At 46.2% G+C, this 25,579-nt stretch overlaps 1 protein-coding gene across 1 annotated transcript in view; it reads left to right on the top strand.

Moving 5' to 3' along the window:
• The window catches only part of LOC139549429 (calsyntenin-2-like), a 668,250-nt gene that overhangs the window by 586,145 nt on the left and 56,526 nt on the right, over positions 1-25,579 (top strand). The window contains exons 9-10 of the mRNA XM_071359924.1: positions 17,022-17,184; positions 23,115-23,281. Of these exons, the coding sequence (XP_071216025.1) occupies positions 17,022-17,184; positions 23,115-23,281 (330 nt within the window). The remainder of the gene's footprint in view (positions 1-17,021; positions 17,185-23,114; positions 23,282-25,579) is intronic.

Genomic DNA, 25,579 nt, shown 5'->3' with positions numbered 1-25,579 from the left:
ACCAGGAGCGCCCCACTTAATAGCAGCACCAAGCTTTAGGCCTGCCTGGCCTGGTTCCAAACCAATCGCTGCCACACTCTTCTACTAGTCAAGGGCTGTGTCCCAGTAGACTATGAAAAAAACAGTAGACTATGAAAAAAACATTTTTTTGTCCTTTCCTTCATGCTCGCTGATCTGGAAAGTAGTGCTGGGTCAAAGTATTGAGGTGGGACACCATCTGGTCCTTTCACATGTCAGTGGTCATGGAGAGGAGATGAGTGGCAAAGAGAGGAGAGGAGCGCAGCCTGATTGTGATTCGTTTGCATGGGTTCATCCATCACAATAACAAATATATGAAGGAACATAAAGGCAAAGTTCCCAAGACCAGGTGAAACTATTCTGTTCATTTCTGTTTTACCTTTTCTTATTGTATTTCTCTTTATTTCTCCTATTTTCTTCATCTCTCTGTGCTCAGTTTCTAAAATAATAATGTTCATTGGACTTGTAATGAGACCACACAATGCACTCAAAAGATATTTTACTGAGAACCAGTGGTGTGAAGAACTTGAGTAAAAATACGTGAATGTACTAATTAAGTCATTTTTGGGGGGTATCTGTACTTTACTGTTTATATTTTGACTTCAAATGTTATTTCACTACATCCATAAGTGCTAATTACATTTTGAATGCTTAGCAGTACAGGAACATTTTCTAATTCACACGTTTATCTTGAGAAGGTCCCTGGTCATCCCTACTGCGCATGATCTGGCGGACTCACTAAACAAACGTTTTGTTTGTAAATTATGTCTTAGTCTTGGAGCGTGCCCTGGCCTGTTGTGTCTCATTGTAGAGAGCAGGACCAGACTGTGGTTCATCATAGTAGAGACCAAGACCAGACTGTCTCACTGTCTCATAGACCAAGACCAGACTGTTCGGCTTAGAGCAGCAGAGGTTTTCTCTTATCAAAGGCAGCTAATTCACTATTCCAATCTGTTTTGTAGGTTTGACGTTTTGCACACTCATAACTTTTTATGAGTGTGCATATACCCTCTCCTTCATATACAGTATTTCCTAGATGTCATTGTCATTTCCCTTGCACCCTATCACCTTCCATTCAAGTTCCCAACGACCATGTCTCTCTCTCCCTGCATGTCTCTCTGAGTGTGTTCCAGACCCGTGTGATCAGTCAGGGTAAAGAGAGGGAGTCAGGGGGGCTGGGAGAGAGTCTGCTCCCTCCTACTCTGCTGGTGTGTTCCAGACCAGTGTGATCAGTCAGGGTAAAGAGAGGGAGTCAGGGGGGCTGGGAGAGAGTCTGCTCCCTCCTACTCTGCTGGTGTGTTCCAGACCAGTGTGATCAGTCAGGGTAAAGAGAGGGAGTCAGGGGGGCTGGGAGAGAGTCTGCTCCCTCCTACTCTGCTGGTGTGGTGGTTAGTATTCCCAGAGAGCCAGCGGGCCACTCTAACAGCACAACTGAATTAGCACTGGAGAGTTCATTGTGCTGTTGACTCTCTGTCCCCTGTGGGAGAACACTGTAATTGCTACTCTAATTAGTATTTTTCTGCCATGCAGCCAGTAATTCATAGTCACCTTCAAGCAAATTCAGCCAGGCAGGCAGGGAGGCAGGCTGACAGCCAGGCAGGCAGGGAGGCAGGCTGACAGCCAGGCAGGCAGGGAGGCAGGCTGACAGGCAGGCAGGCAGGGAGGCAGGCAGGCTGACAGCCAGGGAGGCAGGCTGACAGCCAGGGAGGCAGGCTGACAGCCAGGGAGGCAGGCTGACAGCCAGGCAGGCTGACAGGAAGGCAGGCTGACAGGAAGGCAGGCAGGAAGCACACTGTCTGTCCGTCCATATAGTCACAGTCACAGCCATCACTTTGCTGTCTCTTTACTGTCGATCAGGAACACAGTTGCCCTCTCTCACTGACTTACTCGCTCGCCCTCTCTCGTTCATTTTCTCTCTCTGTCTCTCTTCTCTGTGCTCTTTCTCTCTCATAAACATGCATTCCCAAACACTCATACACTGTCTCACAGTTGTCATTCTCATTTTTATTACTCACAATTTTGTTTTGTGTATTGCTCCAATCACAACTCCACTGAAGATAACCAATACTAAGGGTGGGATGCACCAACATGGATGAACTCTTAAACTGGGTTAAAACATCTATTCATCTTGTGCACCAAATTATAAACCTAGTTTTAAATTAATCCTAGTTAAATTAAATTCTTCCTCTAATCTAAATTAAGTTTTCACATTATACCTAAATTAATTTTAAGCCTGTTGCGCTTTTTTTTTTATGAATATAAATTTAGATTGGAGATGAATTCTAACCTACCACTTGAGGTGGTTTAACTGCTAAAATGGCAGCACATCTATTGTGGAGAGACCAGAACCACAGGTTCAATCCTGTTGAATTTTATGATAATGATGAGTTTTCATGGAAAGAAAGGTTGGACCAACCATGAAGCATGGGAGTGATAGGAACGAGTCTGTACCCCCACTACTTCAGCTCCTGGTGACCCTACGGTTCTTTGTAACTGGATGTTTCCAGATGGTGGATGGGGACCTTTTTGGACTCCACAAGTCACCCGTCTGCAGGATTGTAGTCAGAGTGTCTAGTGCTATTGCCAGTCTGAAGAACCAGTACATAACGTTCAAGTCTACAGAGGAAACAGCAGCTGGATTTTACAGGAGAGGTAGATTCCAGTCCTACAGAGGAAACAGCATCTGGATTTTACAGGAGAGGTAGATTCCAGTCCAACAGAGGAAACAGCAGCTGGATTTTACAGCAGAGGTAGATTCCAGTCCCACAGAGGAAACAGCATCTGGATTTTACAGGAGAGGTAGATTCCAGTCCCACAGAGGAAACAGCAGCTGGATTTTTCAGGAGAGGTAGATTCCAGTCCCACAGAGGAAACAGCAGCTGGATTTTACAGGAGAGGTAGATTCCAGTCCCACAGAGGAAACAGCAGCTGGATTTTACAGGAGAGGTAGATTCCAGTCCCACAGAGAAAACAGCATCTGGATTTTACAGGAGAGCTAGATTCCAGTCCAACAGAGGAAACAGCAGCTGGATTTTACAGGAGAGGTAGATTCCAGTCCCACAGAGGAAACAGCAGCTGGATTTTACAGGAGAGGTAGATTCCAGTCCCACAGAGGAAACAGCATCTGGATTTTACAGGAGAGGTAGATTCCAGTCCCACAGAGGAAACAGCATCTGGATTTTACAGGAGAGGTAGATTCCAGTCCAACAGAGGAAACAGCAGCTGGATTTTACAGGAGAGCTAGATTCCCAGGTGTACTAAGGGCAACAGACTGTACACACATTCCTATTCCCAGACCTGGTAGTGAGAATAGAGAACTATTCCGTAATCGGAAAGGTTACTGCTCCATCAAGGTGCAGGCTGTCTGTGATGACAAAGGTCAGCTCACCAACATCGTAGCTAGATGGCCAGGATCCACCCATGACAGCAGAATCTCTGACAATAGTCGTCTGTGTACAATGCTGGAAAGGGGGGCATATGAAGGCCCCCTACTAGGTGACAATATGCCTGTCATGGGTCAGTTTGGGCTCCGTTTGTAGAGCATATACACAGGGTCAACATTTAGTGACCTAGAGAACAGCACAAGCTTGGTTTTACTTGTATTTAACACTCATTTAAGATCTGTAAGGGATTTTTGAATTGAATCAAAGTCAGGCTGAAGTTTACAAATGGCCTAGCACCGAGGTGGCACAGTGTTATGAGTGTTACTTAAATACAAGTAAAACCAAGCTCATGCTGTTCTCTAGGTCACTAAATGTTGACCCTGAGGACCTGCGTATTTGTGCTACAAATGGAGCCCAAATTGAGCTTGTTTCTCAATATAAGTACCTGGGTGTCTGGATTGATGACAAGTTGTCCTTCGTAGCGCAAATATAGAATCTGACTAAGAAGCTCAGATCTAAGATTTAAAAATGTACATTGAAATAAATCATGCCTCAGTATTGAAAATAGGAGAAAGATTGTTCAAACAAAACTTCTCCCTGTGTTGGATTTTAGTGATGCTGTTTACATGCTGTTTTGAAACCCTTGGATGCAGTCTACCATTCTGCAATACGTTTTATCACAGGGGACATTTGAGAAGAGAGCTGCATTCTCTTTTATTTATTTACAAAGCAATCTGACAGAAACGGCCTCCATATTGTAACGACCCTGAGAAGGTTGAGGGTTCGAGGCCTGCTCCCTGCCTGCTCCCTGCCTGCTCCCTGCCTGCTCCCTGCCTGCTCCCTGCCTGTTCCCTGCCTGCTCCCTGCCTGCTCCCTGCCTGCTCCCTGCCTGTTCCCTGCCTGCTCCCTGCCTGCTCCCTGCCTGTTCCCTGCCTGCTCCCTGCCTGTTCCCTGCCTGTTCCCTGCCTGCTCCCTGCCTGCTCCCTGCCTGTTCCCTGCCTGCTCCCTGCCTGCTCCCTGCCTGTTCCCTGCCTGCTCCCTGCCTGCTCCCTGCCTGTTCCCTGCCTGCTCCCTGCCTGCTCCCTGCCTGTTCCCTGCCTGTTCCCTGCCTGTTCCCTGCCTGCTCCCTGCCTGCTCCCTGCCTGCTCCCTGCCTGTTCCCTGCCTGCTCCCTGCCTGCTCCCTGCCTGTTCCCTGCCTGCTCCCTGCCTGCTCCCTGCCTGCTCCCTGCCTGTTCCCTGCCTGCTCCCTGCCTGCTCCCTGCCTGCTCCCTGCCTGCTCCCTGCCTGTTCCCTGCCTGCTCCCTGCCTGTTCCCTGCCTGCTCCCTGCCTGCTCCCTGCCTGCTCCCTGCCTGTTCCCTGCCTGCTCCCTGCCTGTTTCATTACAATATGGAACTTCATTAATTAAGAATCATAAGTTACCAAACCCGTTCTCAGGAATGGATAACACTAGAGATCCCTTCAGTCTCCACAGATTTGGGAAACTCTGTGTTTAGTTTTTTTTCCCCAAATTTGTGGAACAATCTGCAGAGATCACTGCAGTTACATGTGCTGGTGCCACTCTGATTTGATTAAATATGTTTATTTTGTTATTGTGTGCTGAATATATATTGTTTTATACAAATATGTGTGTATGTTGTTTTATTATTCTGTTTTTATATTAGTGTTTACAGGGCTCTCCTGTAAAATAGATTTTGAATCTCAATGTTTACATAAAGGTTAAATAAAAATACAAAATGTTGAAAGAGAAGTAGAGAAGGAGAACTAACATAGAGAGAGTATAGTTGCTATTCACAAGGTGACTGCTCTCTCCTTTCCTCTGTTCCCTTCTTCGGGATGGATTAGTTTTCTTTTTCATTTGCTTTGTTCTCCTCCTGCAAGCGATTCAATCCCACACTGGGCGGAGAGATGGGTTTGGTTTAATCTCGTCCCTGGCTCCCACACTACCTCTCACTCTCATTCTCTCCTCTGTGTCTCAACTCCTCCTTGAAGTCACCTTGTTCTCAGGGCTCATCAATCTCTGTGTGGATCCCTTCACAAACATGGCTCCCTTGCCCTCCATCCTTCCTCATCTCCTTAACCCGTCTGTACTTCCTCTCCATCTCCTCTCCTCTACTCTGTTCTTCCCTCCAGCCCTAATTCCTCTCCTCTCCTCTCCTCTCCTCTCCTCTCCTCTCCTCTCCTCTCCTCTCCTAAGACGCAATAGAGAGAGAGGAGAAAGACAGGACCAAACACAAGGCTATTAACTGGAGAGGAGAGGAGAGGAGAGGAGAGGAGAGGAGAGGAGAGGAGAGGAGAGGAGAGGAGAGGAGAGGAGAGGAGAGGAGAGGAGAGGAGAGGAGAGGAGAGGAGAGTGCTTTTGTTTTCTCCATACCATGGTGGGCCCAGGAGATGATGAGGGGTCTTTGATGTGCAAGGTTTCAGCCCCTCTCTCTCTGCTTCCCTCCCTCCTCTCCCTTTCTTCCTCCCTCTCTCTCCTTCTCTCTGTCTTTTTCTTTTTCTCTGCCACACTGTCCAATTGAGTAGGCCCACTGTTGTTTTCTCTCTTCTTTTTCCCTTCTCTTCATCTCTATCTTTCTACCTCGCCCTTTCATTTCTATTGACTTGTTTCATTTCTTCTGTCTATCATTTCTTCTGTCTATCATTTCTTCTGTCTATCATTTCTTCTGTCTATCATTTCTTCTGTCTATCATTTCTTCTGTCTATCATTTCTTCTGTCTATCATTTCTTCTGTGTATCATTTCTTCTGTCTATCATTTCTTCTGTCTATCATTTTGCATGACAGGGAGAGACATGACAGGATTTGGGAATTTTGAAGTTACACTTCTTGTCAATTGTGCCACTGGGCACAGAGGTCATTTCAACGTCTAAGTATTGGTTGTCAACTAATGTGAAATCAACAAAAAAACGCACAATTTCATTGAAAACAAATATGATATTCCCTTACGTTGATGTCTTTTTGCGAATCGAATCAGTTTTCCACATTGATTCAATGTGCTCACATTGAATTATGTTGTTGAAATGACGTGGGAACAATGTTGATGTCAATGCTGTTGCATCCACACACCTGCTCCACTCTCTTGCCCCCATTCTCTCTCAACCACATACACACATGATTAAATAACACACAGACACTCAGACACACACACTCAGACACACATACAGACACTCAAACACACACACTGAGACACACACACAGACACTCAGACACGCACACAGACACACACACAGACACTCAGACACTCAGACACACACACACTAACACTCAGACACACACACAGACACTCAGACACACACACACAGACACTCAGACACACACACAGACACTCAGACACACACACAGACACTCAGACACACACACAGACACTCAGACACTCAGACACACACACAGACACTCAGACACACACACAGACACTCAGACACACACACAGACACTCAGACACACACACAGACACACACACAGACACTCAGACACTCAGACACTCAGACACACACACTAACACTCAGACACACACACAGACACACAGACACTCAGACACTCAGACACTCAGACACACACACAGACACTCAGACACACACACAGACACTCAGACACACACACACAGACACTCAGACACACACACTAACCCTCAGACACACACACAGACACTCAGACACTCAGACACACACACAGACACTCAGACACACACACACAGACACTCAGACACACACACAGACACTCAGACACTCAGACACACACACTAACACTCAGACAGACACACAGACACTCAGACACACACACACAGACACTCAGACACACACACTGAGACACACACACTAACACTCAGACACACACACAGACACACAGACACTCAGACACACACACACAGACACTCAGACACACACACTGAGACACACACACAGACACTCAGACACACACACACAGAGACACTCAGACACACACAGAGACACTCAGACACACACACAGACACTCAGACACACACACAGACACACACACACAGACACTCAGACACACACACACACAGACACTCAGACACACACACTCAGACACTCAGACACACACACTAACACTCAGACACACACACACAGACACTCAGACACACACACAGACACTCAGACACACACACAGACACTCAGACACACTCAGACACACACACACACTCAGACACTCAGACACACACACAGACACTCAGACACACACACACAGACACTCAGACACACACACTAACCCTCAGACACACACACAGACACTCAGACACTCAGACACACACACAGACACTCAGACACACACACACAGACACTCAGACACACACACTAACACTCAGACACACACACAGACACTCAGACACTCAGACACACACACTAACACTCAGACAGACACACAGACACTCAGACACACACACTGAGACACACACACTAACACTCAGACACACACACAGACACACAGACACTCAGACACACACACACAGACACTCAGACACACACACTGAGACACACACACAGACACTCAGACACACACACACAGAGACACTCAGACACACACAGAGACACTCAGACACACACACAGACACTCAGACACACACACAGACACACACACACAGACACTCAGACACACACACACACAGACACTCAGACACACACACTCAGACACTCAGACACACACACTAACACTCAGACACACACACACAGACACTCAGACACACACACAGACACTCAGACACACAGACACTCAGACACACACACAGACACTCAGACACACTCAGACACACACACACACACAGACACTCAGACACACACAGAGACACTCAGACACACACACAGACACTCAGATACACACACAGACACTCAGACACACACACAGACACACAGACACTCAGACACACACACTAACACTCAGACACACACACAGACACTAAGACACACACACAGAGACACTCAGACACACACAGACACTCAGACACACACACAGACACTCAGACACACACACAGACACTCAGACACACACACACTCAGACACACACACAGACACTCAGACACAGAGACACTCAGACACACACAGAGACACTCAGACACACACACAGACACTCAGATACACACACAGACACTCAGACACACACACAGACACACAGCCACTCAGACACACACACAGGCACTCAGACATAGACACACACACACACACACAGACACTCAGACATAGACACACACACACAATCACACACATACAATCACACACATACAATCACACACATACAATCACACACATAGAATCACACACACACAATCACACACATACAATCACACAGACACTCACCTTCTTCCCTGTGGCATAACTCCTGTATAGCCTGTAGCTGTGAACCAGTGCCGTGCTTGATAGCTGTTCCCTGAGCTAGAGTATCTCCTGTCCCTCCCTGGGTAGTGCTTTCCTTCACTCTGAATCTCTTCCTGCCACAACAGCCAGTCTCGTGCTCTATCTCTCTCCAGCTGGCTGCTCACCAAACAGAGCATCGCAGCTGTTCTCCTCAACTTCACTGTTTTCAGGAGGGATATTATCTTTGGTGCTGACAACTCAATTCATTACCTCCTTTAACAACTCAGACAGCTTGCTATATTTATTTCTCTAATATAGTGGTAGTTCTTTTATCCGTTTTGGGTGTCATAGTGCATGGGTTGGGTGTTGAATGTTTTTGCGTACCGAGTAGAACGATAAACACATCAGTCAACTGTAATGATGACTTCATGGTTCACTCTACCAGGGTCGAATCTGCATCACACTCTCAATACACACTCTTTCTCTTCTCTCCTCTCTTTGCAGGCTGGTTAGTTGTTATCCTAAAGCCCCCCCCCCCCCCCACTCTCCACTCCCTCTCTCTTCCTCCCTCTCCCCACTCCCTATATCTCCCTCTCTCTTCCTCCCTCTCCCCACTCCCTATATCTCCCTCTCTCTTCCTCCCTCTCCCCACTCCCTATATCCCCCTCTCTCTTCTTCCTTCTCCCCACTCTCTATCAGAAACTGAGTGAAAAAGAAGACAAAGACAGAGAGAGTGAAAGAGAGAGAGAGAAAAAGTCTGACAGGCTTACAACATACCAACACTGAGAGACATACCAACACTGAGAGACATACAACACTGAGAGAGAGACATACAACACTGAGAGACATACCAACACTGAGAGACATACCAACAATGAGAGAGATACCAACACAGAGAAACATACCAACACTCAGAAAGATACCAACACTGAGAAAGATACCAACACTGAGAGAGATACTAACACTGAGAGAGATACCAACACATATGAGCATACCAACACTGAGAGAGATACCAACACTGATAAACATACCAGCACTAAGAGACATGCCAACACTGAGAGAGATACCAACACTGAGAGACATACCAACACGGAGAGAGATACCAACATTGAGAGAGATACCAAAACTGAGAGACATACCAGCACAGAAAAACATACCAACACTGAGAGAGATACCAACACTGAGATAGATACCAACACTGAGAGAGAGACATACAACACTGAGAGAGAGACATACAACACTGAGAGACATACCAACACTGAGAGACCTACCAACAATGAGAGAGATACCAACACAGAGAAACATACCAACACTCAGAAAGATACCAACACTGAGAAAGATACCAACACTGAGAGAGATACTAACACTGAGAGAGATACCAACACATAGGAGCATACCAACACTGAGAGAGATACCAACACTGATAAACATACCAGCACTAAGAGACATGCCAACACTGAGAGAGATACCAACACTGAGAGACATACCAACACTGAGAGAGATACCAACATTGAGAGAGATACCAAAACTGAGAGACATACCAGCACAGAAAAACATACCAACACTGAGAGAGATACCAACACTGAGATAGATACCAACACTGGGAGAGATGCAAACACTGAGAGAGAGACATACAACACTGAGAGACATACCAACACTGAGAGACCTACCAACACGGAGAGAGATACCAACACAGAGAAACATACCAACACTCAGAAAGACACCAACACTGAGAAAGATACCAACACTGAGAGAGATACTAACACTGAGAGAGATACTAACACTGAGAGAGATACCAACACAGGGGATCATACCAACACTGAGAGAGATACCAACACTGATAAACATACGAGCACTAAGAGACATGCCAACACTGAGAGAGATACCAACACGGAGATACATACCAACACTGAGAGAGATACCAACATTGCGAGAGATGCCAACACAGAGAAACATACCAACACTGAGAGAGATACCAACACTGAGAAACATACCAACACTGGGAGAGATGCAAACACTGAGAGAGATACCAACACTGAGAAACATACCAACACTGAGAAACATGCCAACACTGAGAGAGATGCCAACACTGAGAGAGATGCCAACACCGAGAGAGATACCAACATTGCGAGAGATGCCAACACAGAGAAACATACCAACACTGAGAGAGATACCAACACTGAGAAACATACCAACACTGGGAGAGATGCAAACACTGAGAGAGATACCAACACTGAGAAACATACCAACACTGAGAAACATGCCAACACTGAGAGAGATGCCAACACCGAGAGAGATGCCAACACTGAGAGAGATGCCAACACTGAGGGAGAGGCCAACACTGAGAGAGAGGCCAACACTGAGAGAAATGCCAACACTGAGAGAGATGCCAACACTACGAGAGATACCGACACTGAGAGAGATGCCAACACTGAGAGAGATGCCAACACTGACAGAGATACCAACACTGAGAGAGATATCAACACTGAGAGAGATACCAACACTGAGAAACATACCAGCACTATGATAGATGCCAACACTGAGAGAGATACCAACACTGAGAGAGATAGTCTAGTCCTCCTTGTTGTACCATTGCATCAGCTAGCTGCTGTATGATTCTGGTACCCTATGGAAAAACAGAGTGGCTTAAACCTGGTTTATTCCTCTTTTCCCTCTGGAGATCTGTCCAGCAGCAGGCAGCCTCAGCGCCCGCCCACCCCCAGCAGAGTCAGGGTCCGCTGGGCACCGCCACATCCCCTTTGAAGCCTGGAGGAAGTCATCTACCAGTCACACCACTCTCCCATGAGCCCCATGCTTTGAAATATTCAACTGTGGGAAGCGCCCAACAATAGGGGTGCAGCCAAACTATGTGTATGTTCTTATGAAAGTGTCTTGTCTAAATTCCAGACACTATCTTATCCTTTGCTGCATGTTACCACCACCAGTCCCAGCACCACTGGATATTTCACACAGACTTGTTTATCTAAGGCCTGACTACCATCGCAGTATCTCTGAATACACTGGTTGGCTACAACATGGCCAGCAGCTGTGAAATCTTCCAATTAGTACAATTTGGGCCAAATCTTGACTTGCTTTATACTATAGCTATGTCATGAACAGTTGTGCTCTGGATAGCCCAATAAGGTGGTGTTTTATATCACAGAACCACCATGGAACAAGACATGTATGTCTCACCGTAGACATCAGTGGGACGTCAAGTAGATTACTGAAATCATTATAAGAGAGTCAAATTGGCCCGATGTGGGCAGTTTACACTGGCTGCTGCATGTCCAGACAGTATGCAGTAGACAGTAGGGTTATATCCTATGCTAACTCATCCAGGCTAATGCTATAGGTTATCGCAGGATAAGCCTGACAGCAGATCAAAGAGCAGTAGAGCAGGGCTGTGTCTGTCTGCCAGAGAGCAATTACTCTGAATTACAACGAGTAGCCCCAGGGAGAGAGAGAGGAAAAGAGAGAGAGCAAGAGAGGAGAGTTAAAAGAAACATGCAGAGTGAGAGAGGGAGGAGAAAGCAAGAGAGAGAGAGAGATGATGCAGGGATAGGAAGAGAGAGAAAGGGAGGGAAGAGAGAGAGAGGGCAGGAGAGGACACCTGAGAAGTGTGCATGGAGGGGCTGCTGGAGAAGGCTGGCTGTAGACTGTCGGCATGTAGGCCTGGGTACTTTGGAGTGAAAGCGTTGCTTGCCCCTCAGTCCCACAGCATACTGTATGGAGCTGCAAGGTCCTCACCCTCCTTTACCCTACCAGCCAGAGACAAACAGGCTCAAGTCTCCAAGGCCTCCAACAACTGTCTGGAGAGCAGTGATATCCCATACAGAGTGGCAGGACTACCCCCTAGAGAGTGGCAGGGCTACCCCCTAGAGAGTGGCAGGGCTACCCCCTAGAGAGTGGCAGGACTATCCCCTAGAGAGTGGCAGGACTACCCCCTAGAGAGTGGCAGGACTACCCCCTAGAGAGTGGCAGGACTACCCCCTAGAGAGTGGCAGGACTACCCCCTAGAGAGTGGCAGGACTATCCCCTAGAGAGTGGCAGGACTACACCCTAGAGAGTGGCAGGACTACCCCCTAGAGAGTGGCAGGACTACACCCTAGAGAGTGGCAGGACTACCCCCTAGAGAGTGGCAGGACTCCACCCTAGAGAGTGGCAGGACTCCACCCTAGAGAGTGGCAGGACTACCCCCTAGAGAGTGGCAGGACTACCCCCTAGAGAGTGGCAGGACTACCCCCTAGAGAGTGGCAGGACTACCCCCTAGACTAGAGAGTGGCAGAACTACCGCCTAGAGAGTGGCAGGACTACACCCTAGAGAGTGGCAGGACTACCCCCTAGAGAGTGGCAGGACTACACCCTAGAGAGTGGCAGGACTACCCCCTAGAGAGTGGCAGGACTCCACCCTAGAGAGTGGCAGGACTACCCCCTAGAGAGTGGCAGGACTACCCCCTAGAGAGTGGCAGGACTACCCCCTAGAGAGTGGCAGGACTACCCCCTAGAGAGTGGCAGGACTACACCCTAGAGAGTGGCAGGACTACACCCAAGATAGTGGCAGGACTACCCCCTAGAGAGTTGCAGGACTACCCCCTAGAGAGTGGCAGGACTACCCCCTAGAGAGTGGCAGGACTACCCCCTAGAGAGTGGCAGGACTACACCCTAGAGAGTGGCAGGGCTACCCCTAGAGAGTGGCAGGACTACCCCCTAGAGAGTGGCAGGACTACCCCCTAGAGAGTGGCAGGACTACCCCCTAGAGAGTGGCAGGACTACCCCCTAGAGAGTGGCAGGACTACCCCTAGAGAGGCAGGACTACCCCCTAGAGAGTGGCAGGACTACACCCTAGAGAGTGGCAGGACTACCCCCTAGAGAGTGGCAGGACTACCCCCTAGAGAGTGGCAGGACTACCCCCTAGAGAGTGGCAGGACTACACCCTAGAGAGTGGCAGGACTACACCCTAGAGAGTGGCAGGACTACCCCCTAGAGAGTGGCAGGACTACACCCTAGAGAGTGGCAGGACTACACCCTAGAGAGTGGCAGGACTACCCTCTAGAGAGTGGCAGGACTACCCCCTAGACAGTGGGGCTAAAGTATATTTTCTACTATTCATCTCTACAATGTGACTGTTTGCATGTTGGCGCTAAGTGTGTGTGTTGACCGCTGTGCTTGCCAGCCACTGAATGTGTGAGATTTGGTGCAGTGCTCATCATGTCCTAATTGAGGTGACGGCTCACCCATCTGCTGTCCTAGCAGGAGCACCATTAGAAGTGCGTTCAGCCCCACTCAGACAGACACTCTGCAAGGGGGCTATTAAACCTCCAGCAGCTCTTCCTCAACCACAACCACTGGACAGACCCAGCAGAAGCCTTTATACTGTAACTGCCTCAAAACAGTAATTATGTTCTCCTTATAAAGAAAGAGCTGATGGAGCGTCTTGTACTTATGTTTATCTAACAGCCCTTCTTATATCTCCCCTTTTCTCTCTCTCTCTCTCTCTCTCTCTCTCTCTCTCTCTCTCTCTCTCTCTCTCTCTCTCTCTCTCTCTCTCTCTCTCTCTCTCTCTCTCTCTCTCTCTCTCTCTCTCTCTCTCTCTCTCTCTCTCTCTCTCTCTGTCAATTCAATTCAAAGGGATTTATTGGCATGGGAAACATATGTTAACATTGCCAGAGCAAGTGAAATAGAAAATAAAAAATTGTGAAATGAACAATATCAAATGAACAGTAAACATTACACTCACAAAAGTTCCAAAGGAATAGAGACAATAGAAATGTCATTATGTCTGTATACAGTGTTGTAACGATGTGCACATCGAGCAACCAACAAAGAACAAACACCATTGTAAATACAACATACATTTGGGTTGTAATTACAAAGGTGTTTGTTCTTCACTGGTTGACCTTTTCTTGTGGCAACAGGTCACAAATCTTGCTACTGTGATGACACACTGTGGTATTTCACCCAGTAGATATGGGAGTTTATCTAAATTGTATTTGTTTTCAAATTCTTTGTGGATCTGTGTAATCTAAGGGAAATATGTGTCTCTAATATGGTCATACATTTGGCAGGAGGTTAGGAAGTGCAGCTCAGTTTGTCCCTCTCTCTCTCTTTATCTCCCTATCTTTCTCTCCCTCTCTCTCTCCCTCTCTCTCTTTCTTTCATTCACTATTTCTCTCTTTCACTCTTCTTCTCGCCCTCTCTCACTTTCTCTCACTCTCTCTCTGTTTCTATTTCCATCTCCCTCTCTTGCTCTGTCTCTTTCTCTCTCTCTCCCTCTCACTCTCTCTCTCTCTCTCTCTCTCTCTCTCTCTCTCTCAATTCAATTCAAGGGGCTTTATTTCCATGGGGAACATATGTTAACATTGCCAAAGCAAGTGAGGTAGATAATGTACAAAAGTGAAAATACAGTAAAAATGAACAGTAAACATTACACTCACAGAAGTTCCAAAATAATAAAGACATTTCAAATGTCATATTATATATATACAGTGGGGAGAACAAGTATTTGATACACTGCCGATTTTGCAGGTTTTCCTACTTACAAAGCATGTAGAGGTCTGTAATTTTTATCATAGGTACACTTCAACTGTGAGAGACGGAATCTAAAACAAAAATCCAGAAAATCACATTGTATGATTTTTAAGTAATTAATTTGCATTTTATTGCATGACATAAGTATTTGATACATCAGAAAAGCAGAACTTAATATTTGGTACAGAAACCTTTGTTTGCAATTACAGAGATCATACGTTTCCTGTAGTTCTTGACTAGGTTTGCACACACTGCAGCAGGGATTTTGGCCCACTCCTCCCTACAGATCTTCTCCAGATCCTTCAGGTTTCGGGGCTGTCGCTGGGCAATACGGACTTTCAGCTCCCTCCAAAGATTTTCTATTGGGTTCAGGTCTGGAGACTGGCTAGGCCACTTCAGGACCTTGAGATGCTTCTTACGGAGCCACTCCTTAGTTGCCCTGGCTGTGTGCTTCGTGTCGTTGTCATGCTGGAAGACCCAGCCACGACCCATCTTCAATGCTCTTACTGAGGGAAGGAGGTTGTTGGCCAAGATCTCGCGATACATGGCCCCATCCATCCTCCCCTCAATACGGTGCAGTCGTCCTGTCCCCTTTGCAGAAAAGCATCCCCAAAGAATGATGTTTCCACCTCCATGCTTCACGGTTGGGATGGTGTTCTTGGGGTTGTACTCATACTTCTTCTTCCTCCAAACACGGCGAGTGGAGTTAGACCAAAAAGCTCTATTTTTGTCTCATCAGACCACATGACCTTCTCCCATTCCTCCTCTGGATCATCCAGATGGTCATTGGCAAACTTCAGACAGGCCTGGACATGCACTGGCTTAAGCAGGGGGACCTTGCGTGCGCTGCAGGATTTTAATCCATGACGGCGTAGTGTGTTACTAATGGTTTTCTTTGAGACTGTGGTCCCAGCTCTCTTCAGGTCATTGACCAGGTCCTGCCGTGTAGTTCTGGGCTGATCCCTCACCTTCCTCATGATCATTGATGCCCCACGACGTGAAATCTTGCATGGAGCCCCAGACCGAGGGTGATTGACCGTCATCTTGAACTTCTTCCATTTTCTAATAATTGCGCCAACAGTTGTTTCCTTCTCACCAAGCTGCTTGCCTATTGTCCTGTAGCCCATCCCAGCCTTGTGCAGGTCTACAATTTTATCCCTGATGTCCTTACACAGCTCTCTGGTCTTGGCCATTGTGGAGAGGTTGGAATCTGTTTGATTGTGTGTGGACAGGTGTCTTTTATACAGGTAACGAGTTCAAACAGGTGCAGTTAATACAGGTAATGAGTGGAGAACAGGAGGGCTTCTTAAAGAAAAACTAACAGGTCTGTGAGAGCCGGAATTCTTACTGGTTGGTAGGTGATCAAATACTTATGTCATGCAATAAAATGCAAATTAATTATTTAAAAATCATACAATGTGATTTTCTGGATTTTTGTTTTAGATTCCGTCTCTCACAGTTGAAGTGTACCTATGATAAAAATTACAGACCTCTACATGCTTTGTAAGTAGGAAAACCTGCAAAATCGGCAGTGTATCAAATACTTGTTCTCCCCACTGTATGTACAGCTCACAGTGTTGTAACGATGTACAAATGGTTAAAGTACAAAAGGGAAAATAAATAAGCATAAATGTGGGTTATATTTACAATGGGGTTTGTTCTTCACTGGTTGACCTTTTCTTGTGGCAACAGGTCACAAATCTTGCTGCTGTGGTGGCACACTGTGGTATTTCACCTCTCTCTCTCTCCCTCCCTCTTTCTCTTTCTCTCTTTCCGATGCAGATCTGTGATAAGGAGTGGCACTATTACGTCATTAACGTGGAGTTTCCTGTGGTGACACTCTACGTGGACGGAGTGACCTACGACCCTTACCTGGTGACAGACGATTGGCCGATCCACCCCTCTCAGATTGATGTACAGCTCACTGTGGGCGCCTGCTGGCAAGGTGATGATGATGGTGATGATGACAATTACAATGATGATGAGTGCAGTCACAAGTGCAGTCACAAAAACTATCAAGCGCTATGATGAAACTATCTCTGATGAGGACCGCCACAGGAAAGGAAGACTCAGAGTTACCTCTGCTGCAGAGGATAAGTTCATTAGAGTTACCAGCCTCAGATTGTAGCCGAAATAAATGCTTCACATAGTTCAAGTAACAGACACATCCCCACATCAACTGTTCAGAGGAGACTGTGTGAATCAGGCCTTCATGGTCGAATTGCTGCAAAGAAACAACTACTAAAGGACACCAATAAGAAGAAGATACTTACTTGGGCAAAGAAACATGAGCAATGGACATTAGACCGGTGGTATTCTGTCCTTTGTCCAAATTTGAGATTTTTGGTTCCAACGGCTTTTGTCTTTGTGAGACGCAGAGAAGGTGAACGGATGATCTCCGCATGTGTAGTTCCCACCGTGAAGCATGGAAGAGGAAGTCTGATGGTGAGGGAGTGCTTTGCTGGTGACACTGTCTGTGATTTATTTCAAATTCAAGGCACATTTAACCAGTATGGCTACCATAGTATTCTGCAGCGATGCGCCATCCCATCTGGTTTGCGTTTAGTGAGAATATCATTGGTTTTTCAACAGGACGACCCAACACACCTACAGGCCGTGTAAGGTATACTTTCCCAAGGAGGAGAGTGATGGAGTGCTGCATCAGATGAACTGGCCTCCACAATCAACGGACCTCAACCCAATTGAGATGGCTTGGGATGAGTTGGACCGCAGAGTGAAGGAAAAGCACCAACAAGTGCTCAGCATATGTGGGAACTCCTTCAAGACTGTTGGAAAAGCATTCCAGGTCTGCTTTCATGCAGTCTCCTCTGAACAGTTGATGTGGAGATGTGTTTGTTATTTTAACTTTGAAGCATTTATTTGGGCTACAATCTGAGGCTGGTAACTCTAATGAACGAATCCTCTGCAGCAGAGGTAACTCTGAGTCTTCCTTTCCTGTGGCGGTCCTCATCAGAGATAGTTTCATCATAGCGCTTGATAGTTTTTGTGACTGCACTTGAAGAAACTTTCAAAGTTCTTGAAATGTTCCGTCTTAAAGTAATGATGGACTGTCGTTTCTCTTTGCTTATTTGAGCTGTTCTTGCCATAATATGGACTTGGTCTTTTACCAAGTAGGGCTATCTTCTGTATACCACCCCTACCCTGTCACAACATAACTGATTGGCTCAAATGCATTAAGAAGGAAATAAATTCCAGGTGACTACCTCATGAAGCCGGTTTAGAGAATGCCAAGAGTGTGCAAAGCTGTCATCAAGGCAAAGGGTGGCTACTTTGAAGAATCTAAAATCTAAAATATATTTTTATTTGTTTAACACTTTTTTGGTTACTACATGATTCCATATGTGTTATTTCAAAATGTTGATGTCTTCACTATTTTTCTACAATGTAGAAAATAGTAAAAATAAAGAAAACCCTTGAATAAGAAGGTGTGTCCAAACTTTTGACTGGAGCCAGATGCTCACGTCCGTCTGCCATGCCCATCCACAGCACCTTGGCAAAACTGAAACCTACTTGAAGATAACAACGCTCACTGTTGCCCCCAGTGGCTGGTTTCCACATCATCTCCCAATGTCGTCAGACATGGATGGACATCGAAAACTGACTTGTATCATGGGTGACCTGGCTGGAAAATGATGACGATGATAAAAATGATGACGATCCGCAACCAATGTCTTGCCCCTGTTATGTGCCCCTATTGACTGGTTCTATGTGAGAAAATGTTTTGGGGATCTGGCCTGACAGTTGATCAATTAGGCCGACTGGACAAGTAGTGTCAGATTTTCTCTCTCCAGACCAAAGATAACAATGGCTGTCTTCGAAGTGCTGTGTGCATAATGTGTATTTTTGACAGTGAATGAACCTAACTGCCGGAAGCTTTTAATCCATCTTCGATGCACAATGAAGATGAAAAGTGGAGATACAATCAAGCTGTCTCCAACAACGCCTGATGCCCAGTTAAAAATGGATAAAAGGTCACTTCTCCTACAGTAGAGCCAACTATTAGCTAAATGACTGTATGAATGTGTCTAATGATGCTTAGCCCTAAATTATGTGCAGAGATAGATCAAGCCATTTTCAACAGGGTGGAATGACAGGAGGAGAGGAGGTGAGGAGAAGAGAAGAGAGGAGGAAAGGAGAGGTGAGGAGAAGAGATGAGAGGAGGTGAGGTGAGAAGAGAGGAAAGGAGAAGAGGAGATGAGGTGAGGAGAAGAGAGGAGGAGAGGAGGTGAGGAGAAGAGAGGAGGAAAGGAGAGGAGGAGAGGAGAGGAGAGGAGAGGAGAGGAGAGGAGAGGAGAGGAGAGGAGAGGAGAGGAGAGGAGAGGAGGGGAGAGGAGAGGAGAGGAGAGGAGAGGAGAGGAGAGGATATGTGAGCAGAAGTGAGGAGAGGAGGTGAGGAGAAGAGAGGAGGATACGAGAGGAGGTGAGGTGAGGAGAAGATAAGAGAGGAGGTAAGGAGAAGAGAAGAGATGAGGTGAGGAGAAGAGAGGAGGAAAGGAGAGGAGGTGAAGAGAGGAGGTGAGAAGAAGAGTGGAGGAGAGGAGAGGAGGTGAGGAGGAGGAGGTGAGGTGAGGAGAAGAGAGGAGATGAAGAGAGAGGAGAAAAGGAGAGGAGGTGAGGAGAAGAGAGGAGGAGAGGAGTTGAGAAGAAGAGAGGTGGAAATGAAAGGAGGTGAGGAGACGAGTGGAGGAGAGGAGAGGAGGTGAGGAGAAGAGAGGAGGAAAGGAAAAGACAACGAGCAAGTCATTTTTTTCTCCTTTCAGCTGCCATGACTGCTGTTTTTTTCTTCTCTTTCATTGAATGGCTGATGGAGTTGAATGGCAGATGGAGTTGAATGGTGGATGGAGTTGAATGGCAGATAGGGTTGAATGGCTGATGGAGTTGAATGGCTGATGGAGTTGGATGGCAGATGGAGTTGAATGGCAGATGGAGTTGAATGGCAGATGGAGTTGAATGGCAGATGGAGTTGAATGACTGATGGAGTTGAATGACTGATGGAGTTGAATGACTGATGGAGTTGAATGGCAGATGGAGTTCAATGGCAGATGGAGTTCAATGGCTAATGGAGTTGAATGGCAGATGGAGTGGAATGGCAGATGGAGTTGAATGGCAGATGGAGTTGAATGGCTGATGGAGTTCAATGGCTGATGGAGTTCAATGGCTAATGGAGTTGAATGGCAGATGGAGTTGAATGGCAGATGGAGTTAAATGGCAGATGGAGTTGAATGGCAGATGGAGTTGAATGGCAGATGGAGTTAAATGGCAGATGGAGTTAAATGGCAGATGGAGTTGTGTAGCCCTGAAGAAAGGATTAGAAGACCTTGAATAGAGGAGGAGGTCAGCGACCATTAGGCCTCTCTGAAGGGAACTAAGCCCTCAGTAACCACCCTGTTATCTTTACACAGTGCTATTAGCTCTGACGATTGCCTTTTCAAAGGCTTTAGCTGCGAGCGACCGCCTTATTGACGAGCTCAATGTGCCACTGACAAGCTCTAGTGAAAGTTGCTTCAAACTTCAAGAGGAGTCTGGCTGCTTTCTGGGGTAATCACAGCTGAAGAATGATTATTCTCCCTGGCTGTGAAGGAATTTGCGACTTGATTTGTTCGTTTTACATTATCGTTTTATAAGTGCTCATTAGCATAATGCATAGCTTCTCTGAGCTAGCGGTGACAGAATTGAAAGAATGGGGATGTGAAACTGTGTGATGGAATTGGCATTTTAGAGGGAAAGAAATCAACAAGTAATAAGGGAAGGAAAACAGAAAGAAGTTTCATGGAAAAAGCTCAGAATGTGTCAATACAGTCAATGGACTATTCTTCATGTCAGCGGATTGAGAGTGTGCACTCTGTGTGTGTTCATCACGCAGACCATGCAGTGCATGCTGAAGGGAAGGGCCTGCCTACCCAGAGCATGTGAGGCCAGGCAGGGGCCAGGCAGGACTCTTTTCTCTGTATATATCAATGATGTCGCTCTTGCTGCGGGCGACTCCCTGATCCACCTCTACGCAGACGACACCATTCTGTATACTTCTGGCCCTTCTTTGGACACTGTGTTAACTAACCTCCAAACGAGCTTCAATGCCATACAACACTCCTTCCGTGGCCTCCAACTGCTCTTAAACGCTAGTAAAACCAAATGCATGCTTTTCAACCAGTCGCTGCCAGCACCCGCCCGCCCGACTAGCATCACTACTCTGGACGGTTCTGACTTAGAATATATGGACAACTATAAATACCTAGGTGTCTGGCTAGACTGTAAACTCTCCTTCCAGACTCATATTAAACATCTCCAATCCAAAATAAAATCTTGAATCGGCTTTCTATTTCGCAACAAAGCCTCCTTCACTCACACCGCCAAACTTACCCTTGTAAAACTGACTATCCTACCGATCCTCGACTTCGGCGATGTCATCTACAAAATAGCTTCCAATACTCTACTCAGCAAACTGGATGCAGTCTATCACAGTGCCATCCGTTTTGTTACCAAAGCCTCTTATACCACCCACCACTGCGACCTGTATGCTCTAGTCGACTGGCCCTCGCCACATACTCGTCGCCAGACCAACTGGCTCCAGGTCATCTATAAGGCAATACTAGGTAAAGCTCCGCCTGATCTCAATTCTCTGGTCACGATAACAACACCCACCTGTAGCACGCGCTCCAGCAGGTATATCTCACTGATCATCCCCAAAACCAACACCTCCTTTGGCCTCCTTTCCTTCCAGTTCTCTGCTGCCAATGACTGGAACGAATTGCAAAAATCACTGAAGTTGGAGACATTTATTTCCCTCACCAACTTTAAACATCAGCTATCTGAGCAGCTAACCGATCGCTGCAGCTGTACATAGTCCATCTGTAAATAGCCCACCCAATCTACCTACCTCATCCCCATACTGTTTTTATTTGATTTACTTTTCTCCTCTTTTGCACACCAGTATCTCTACTTACACATCATCATCTGCTCATTTCACTCCAGTGTTAATCTGCTAAATTGTAATTATTCGCTCCTATGGCCTATTTATTGCCTACCTCCTCATGCCTTTCGCACACACTGGATATAGACTTTATTTTTTTCTACTGTGTCATTGACTTGTTTATTGTGTTTATTCCATGTTATTCCATGTGTAACTCTGTGTTGTTGATTGCGTCGCACTGATTTGCTTTATCTTGGCCAAGTCGCAGGTGTAAATGAGAACTTGTTCTCAACTAGCCTACCTGGCTAAATAAAGGTGAAATACATTTTCTTTTACATAAATAAAAGGGGCCAGGCTGCAGTTTAAACTCTCTCTCTCTCTCTCTCTCTCTCTCTCTCTCTCTCTCTCTCTCTCTCTCTCTCTCTCTCTCTCTCTCTCTCTCTCTCTCTCTCTCTCTCTCTCTCTCTCTCTCTCTCTCTCTCTCTCTCTCTGTCTCTGTCTCTGTCTCTGTCTTTCTCTCTCTCTCTCTCTCTCTCTCTCTCTCTCCTAATGATCTCCTGAAGGCAATCAGAATTGTATGTGGTGTGGTGCTGCCAACAGGCTTACAGTGAAACACACTAAACCTCCTGGTCTGAGAAATGACCTGGAATCAGTGGCATGTCACCAGCCCATATGCCTAGTAATGTCACAGACAGTACAGTAACAGTGCATTACTAGTGGCAGAGAGAGGGGGGGACTCAGCACCTGTCTGGTTGAAGTACATGCTGGGAGACCTGAAGCGTACGAAGGCCATTAGCAGTGGGATTACTGTGTGCTACTGTCACTCATTACTGACTTTTTAGTCATTGACTATTGAGGGTTCTGAAAGGATTTCCTTTCGTTCTACATAATAATAGTGTAACTGTATTTAGTTATTATTCTTGAACTGTCACCTCTGTGTGTAGGTGGTGAGGTTACGAAGCCGCGGTTCACACAGTACTTCCGGGGCAGTCTGTCAGGGCTGACCATCAGGCCAGGGAAGATAGAGAGCCAGAAAGTAATCTCCTGTCTACAGGCCTGTAAGGAAGGACTGGACATCAACTCACTGGAGAGCCTGGGCAAGGGCATCAAGGTAAGGCAATAGAAACACACACACACACACATACATACATACACACACACACACACACAAACACATTCAAATGCTGATACAGTGCATTCAGAAAGTATTCAGACCCTTGATTCTTTCCACATTTTGTTACCTTACAGTCTTGTTAGGAAATTAATTGAATTGTTTTTTCCCCTCATCAAATTACACACAATTCCCCATAAAGAAAGATCCAAAAAAGGTATTTAGAAATGTTTGCACATTTATTACAAATAAAACTGAAATATCACATTTGCTCGAAGGTACTCCCATTAACACAGATAAACTCTGGAGCTCTGTCAGAGTGACCATCGGGTTCTTTGTCCACTCCCTGACCAAGGCTCTTCTCTACCGATTGCTCAGTTTGGCCTGGCAGCCAGCTCTAGGAAGAGTCTTGGTGGTTCCAAACTTCTCCCATTTAAGAATGATGGAGGCCACTGTGTTCTTGGGGACCTTCAATGCTGCAGAAAATGTTTGGTACCCTTCCCCAGGTCTGTGCCTCAACACAATCCTGTCTTGGAGCTCTACGGAGAATTCCTTCGACCTCATGGCTTGGTTTTTGCCCTGACATGCACTGTCAACTGTGGGACATTATATAGAGAGGTGTGTGCCTTTACAAATAATGTTCAATCAATTGAATGTACCACAGGTGGACTCCAATCAAGTTGTAGAAACATCTCAAGGATGATAAATGGAAACACAATGCACTTGAGCTCAATTTTGAGTCTCATACCAAAGGGTCTGAATACTTAGTATATAAGGTATTGATTTTTTTTATTTTATACATTTGCAAACATTTCTAAAAACCTGTTTTTGCTTTGTCGTTATGGGGTATTGTGTGTAGATTGATAAGGGGGGAAAAGTATTTAATCCATTTTAGAATATGGCTGTGCCTGCCTACCCAGGAAAAAGGGATGGTGTCTGAATACTTTCCGAATGTACTGTATATACTGAACAAAAATATAAACTCAACATGCAACAATTTCAAAGATGTTACTGAGTTACAGTTCATAGAAGGAAATCAGTCAATTGAAATACATGAATTAGGCCCTAATCTATGACTTTCACATGAATGGGCAGGGGTCAGCCATGGCTGGGCCTGGAAGGGCATAGGCCCACCCACTTGGGAGCCAGGCCCACCCACTGGGGAACCCGGCGCAGCCAATCAGAATTAGTTTTTCCCACAAAAAAGGCTTTATTACAGACAGAAGTACTCCTCAGCAGCACCGCAACCCTCCTCAGAGGATCCCACAGGGGAGGAAGCCGGATATGGAGGTCCTGGGTTGGCGTAGTTACACGTGGTCTGCGGTTGTGTAGCCGGTTGAACGTACTGCCATATTCTCTAAAACGACGTTGGAGGCATCTTATGGTAGAGGAATTAACTTAAAGTATCTGTCAACAGCTCTGGTGGACATTCCTGCAGTCAGCATGCCCATTGTACACTCCCTCAAAACTTGAGACATCTGTGGCATTGTGTTGTGTGACAAAACTGCACATTTGGATGGATTATCTTGGAAAAGGGATGTAAACAAATGTGTGATCATTTGAGAGAAATAAGCTTTTAGTTCTTGTGGAACATTTCTGGGATCTTTTATTTCAGCTCATGAATTATGGGACCAACACTTTACATTTTTGTTCAGTATAGATTCAAACATATGTTAAAACATGTAGTTTCCCCTCCCTTCCCTCTCTTTCCTCCCCTACCCTCCTTATATCCCCCTTTCCATCTTTTCTTCCTCCCCCCTTCAAGCCTGAAGCTGATTCATCTCCCAGTACAGAGAGAGGGAGGAGATAAAGAGAAGAGAGAGAGAGAGAGAGAGAGAGAGAGAGAGAGAGAGAGAGAGAGAGAGAGAGAGAGAGAGAGAGAGAGAGAGGAGAGAAAGAGAAGAGAGAGAGAGAGAGAGAGAGAGAGAGAGAGAGAGAGAGAGAGAGAGAGAGAGAGAGAGAGAGAGAGAGAGAGAGAGAGAGAGAGAGAGAGAGAGAGAGAGAGAGAGAGAGAGAGAGAGAGAGAGAGAGAGAGAGAGAGAGGTAAAACTGCAGGGCTAGTTCACTTTATCTTTTTCAAATTATTTCCTTTTCTTTTTGTGATGACACTTTTCAACGGGTCTCCTGAGTCCAGTACAGCTTAAGGACAGTGTTTAGGATCAGGTGGGACGCTTGACAATGCAATCACAGGAGAAGGAGAGGATGAGAGGAGAGAGATGGGGGGGCAGAGGGATAAAATTATATGGAGAGAGCTCCCTGAAGCGTAGTGTCTTTGCTGCTGTGTGAATGAGGCTGTTG

Source organism: Salvelinus alpinus, chromosome 22, assembly GCF_045679555.1.
Source record: "Salvelinus alpinus chromosome 22, SLU_Salpinus.1, whole genome shotgun sequence".
Lineage (NCBI taxonomy): Eukaryota > Metazoa > Chordata > Actinopteri > Salmoniformes > Salmonidae > Salvelinus > Salvelinus alpinus.
This window is presented reverse-complemented; position numbering and strand designations above follow the sequence as displayed.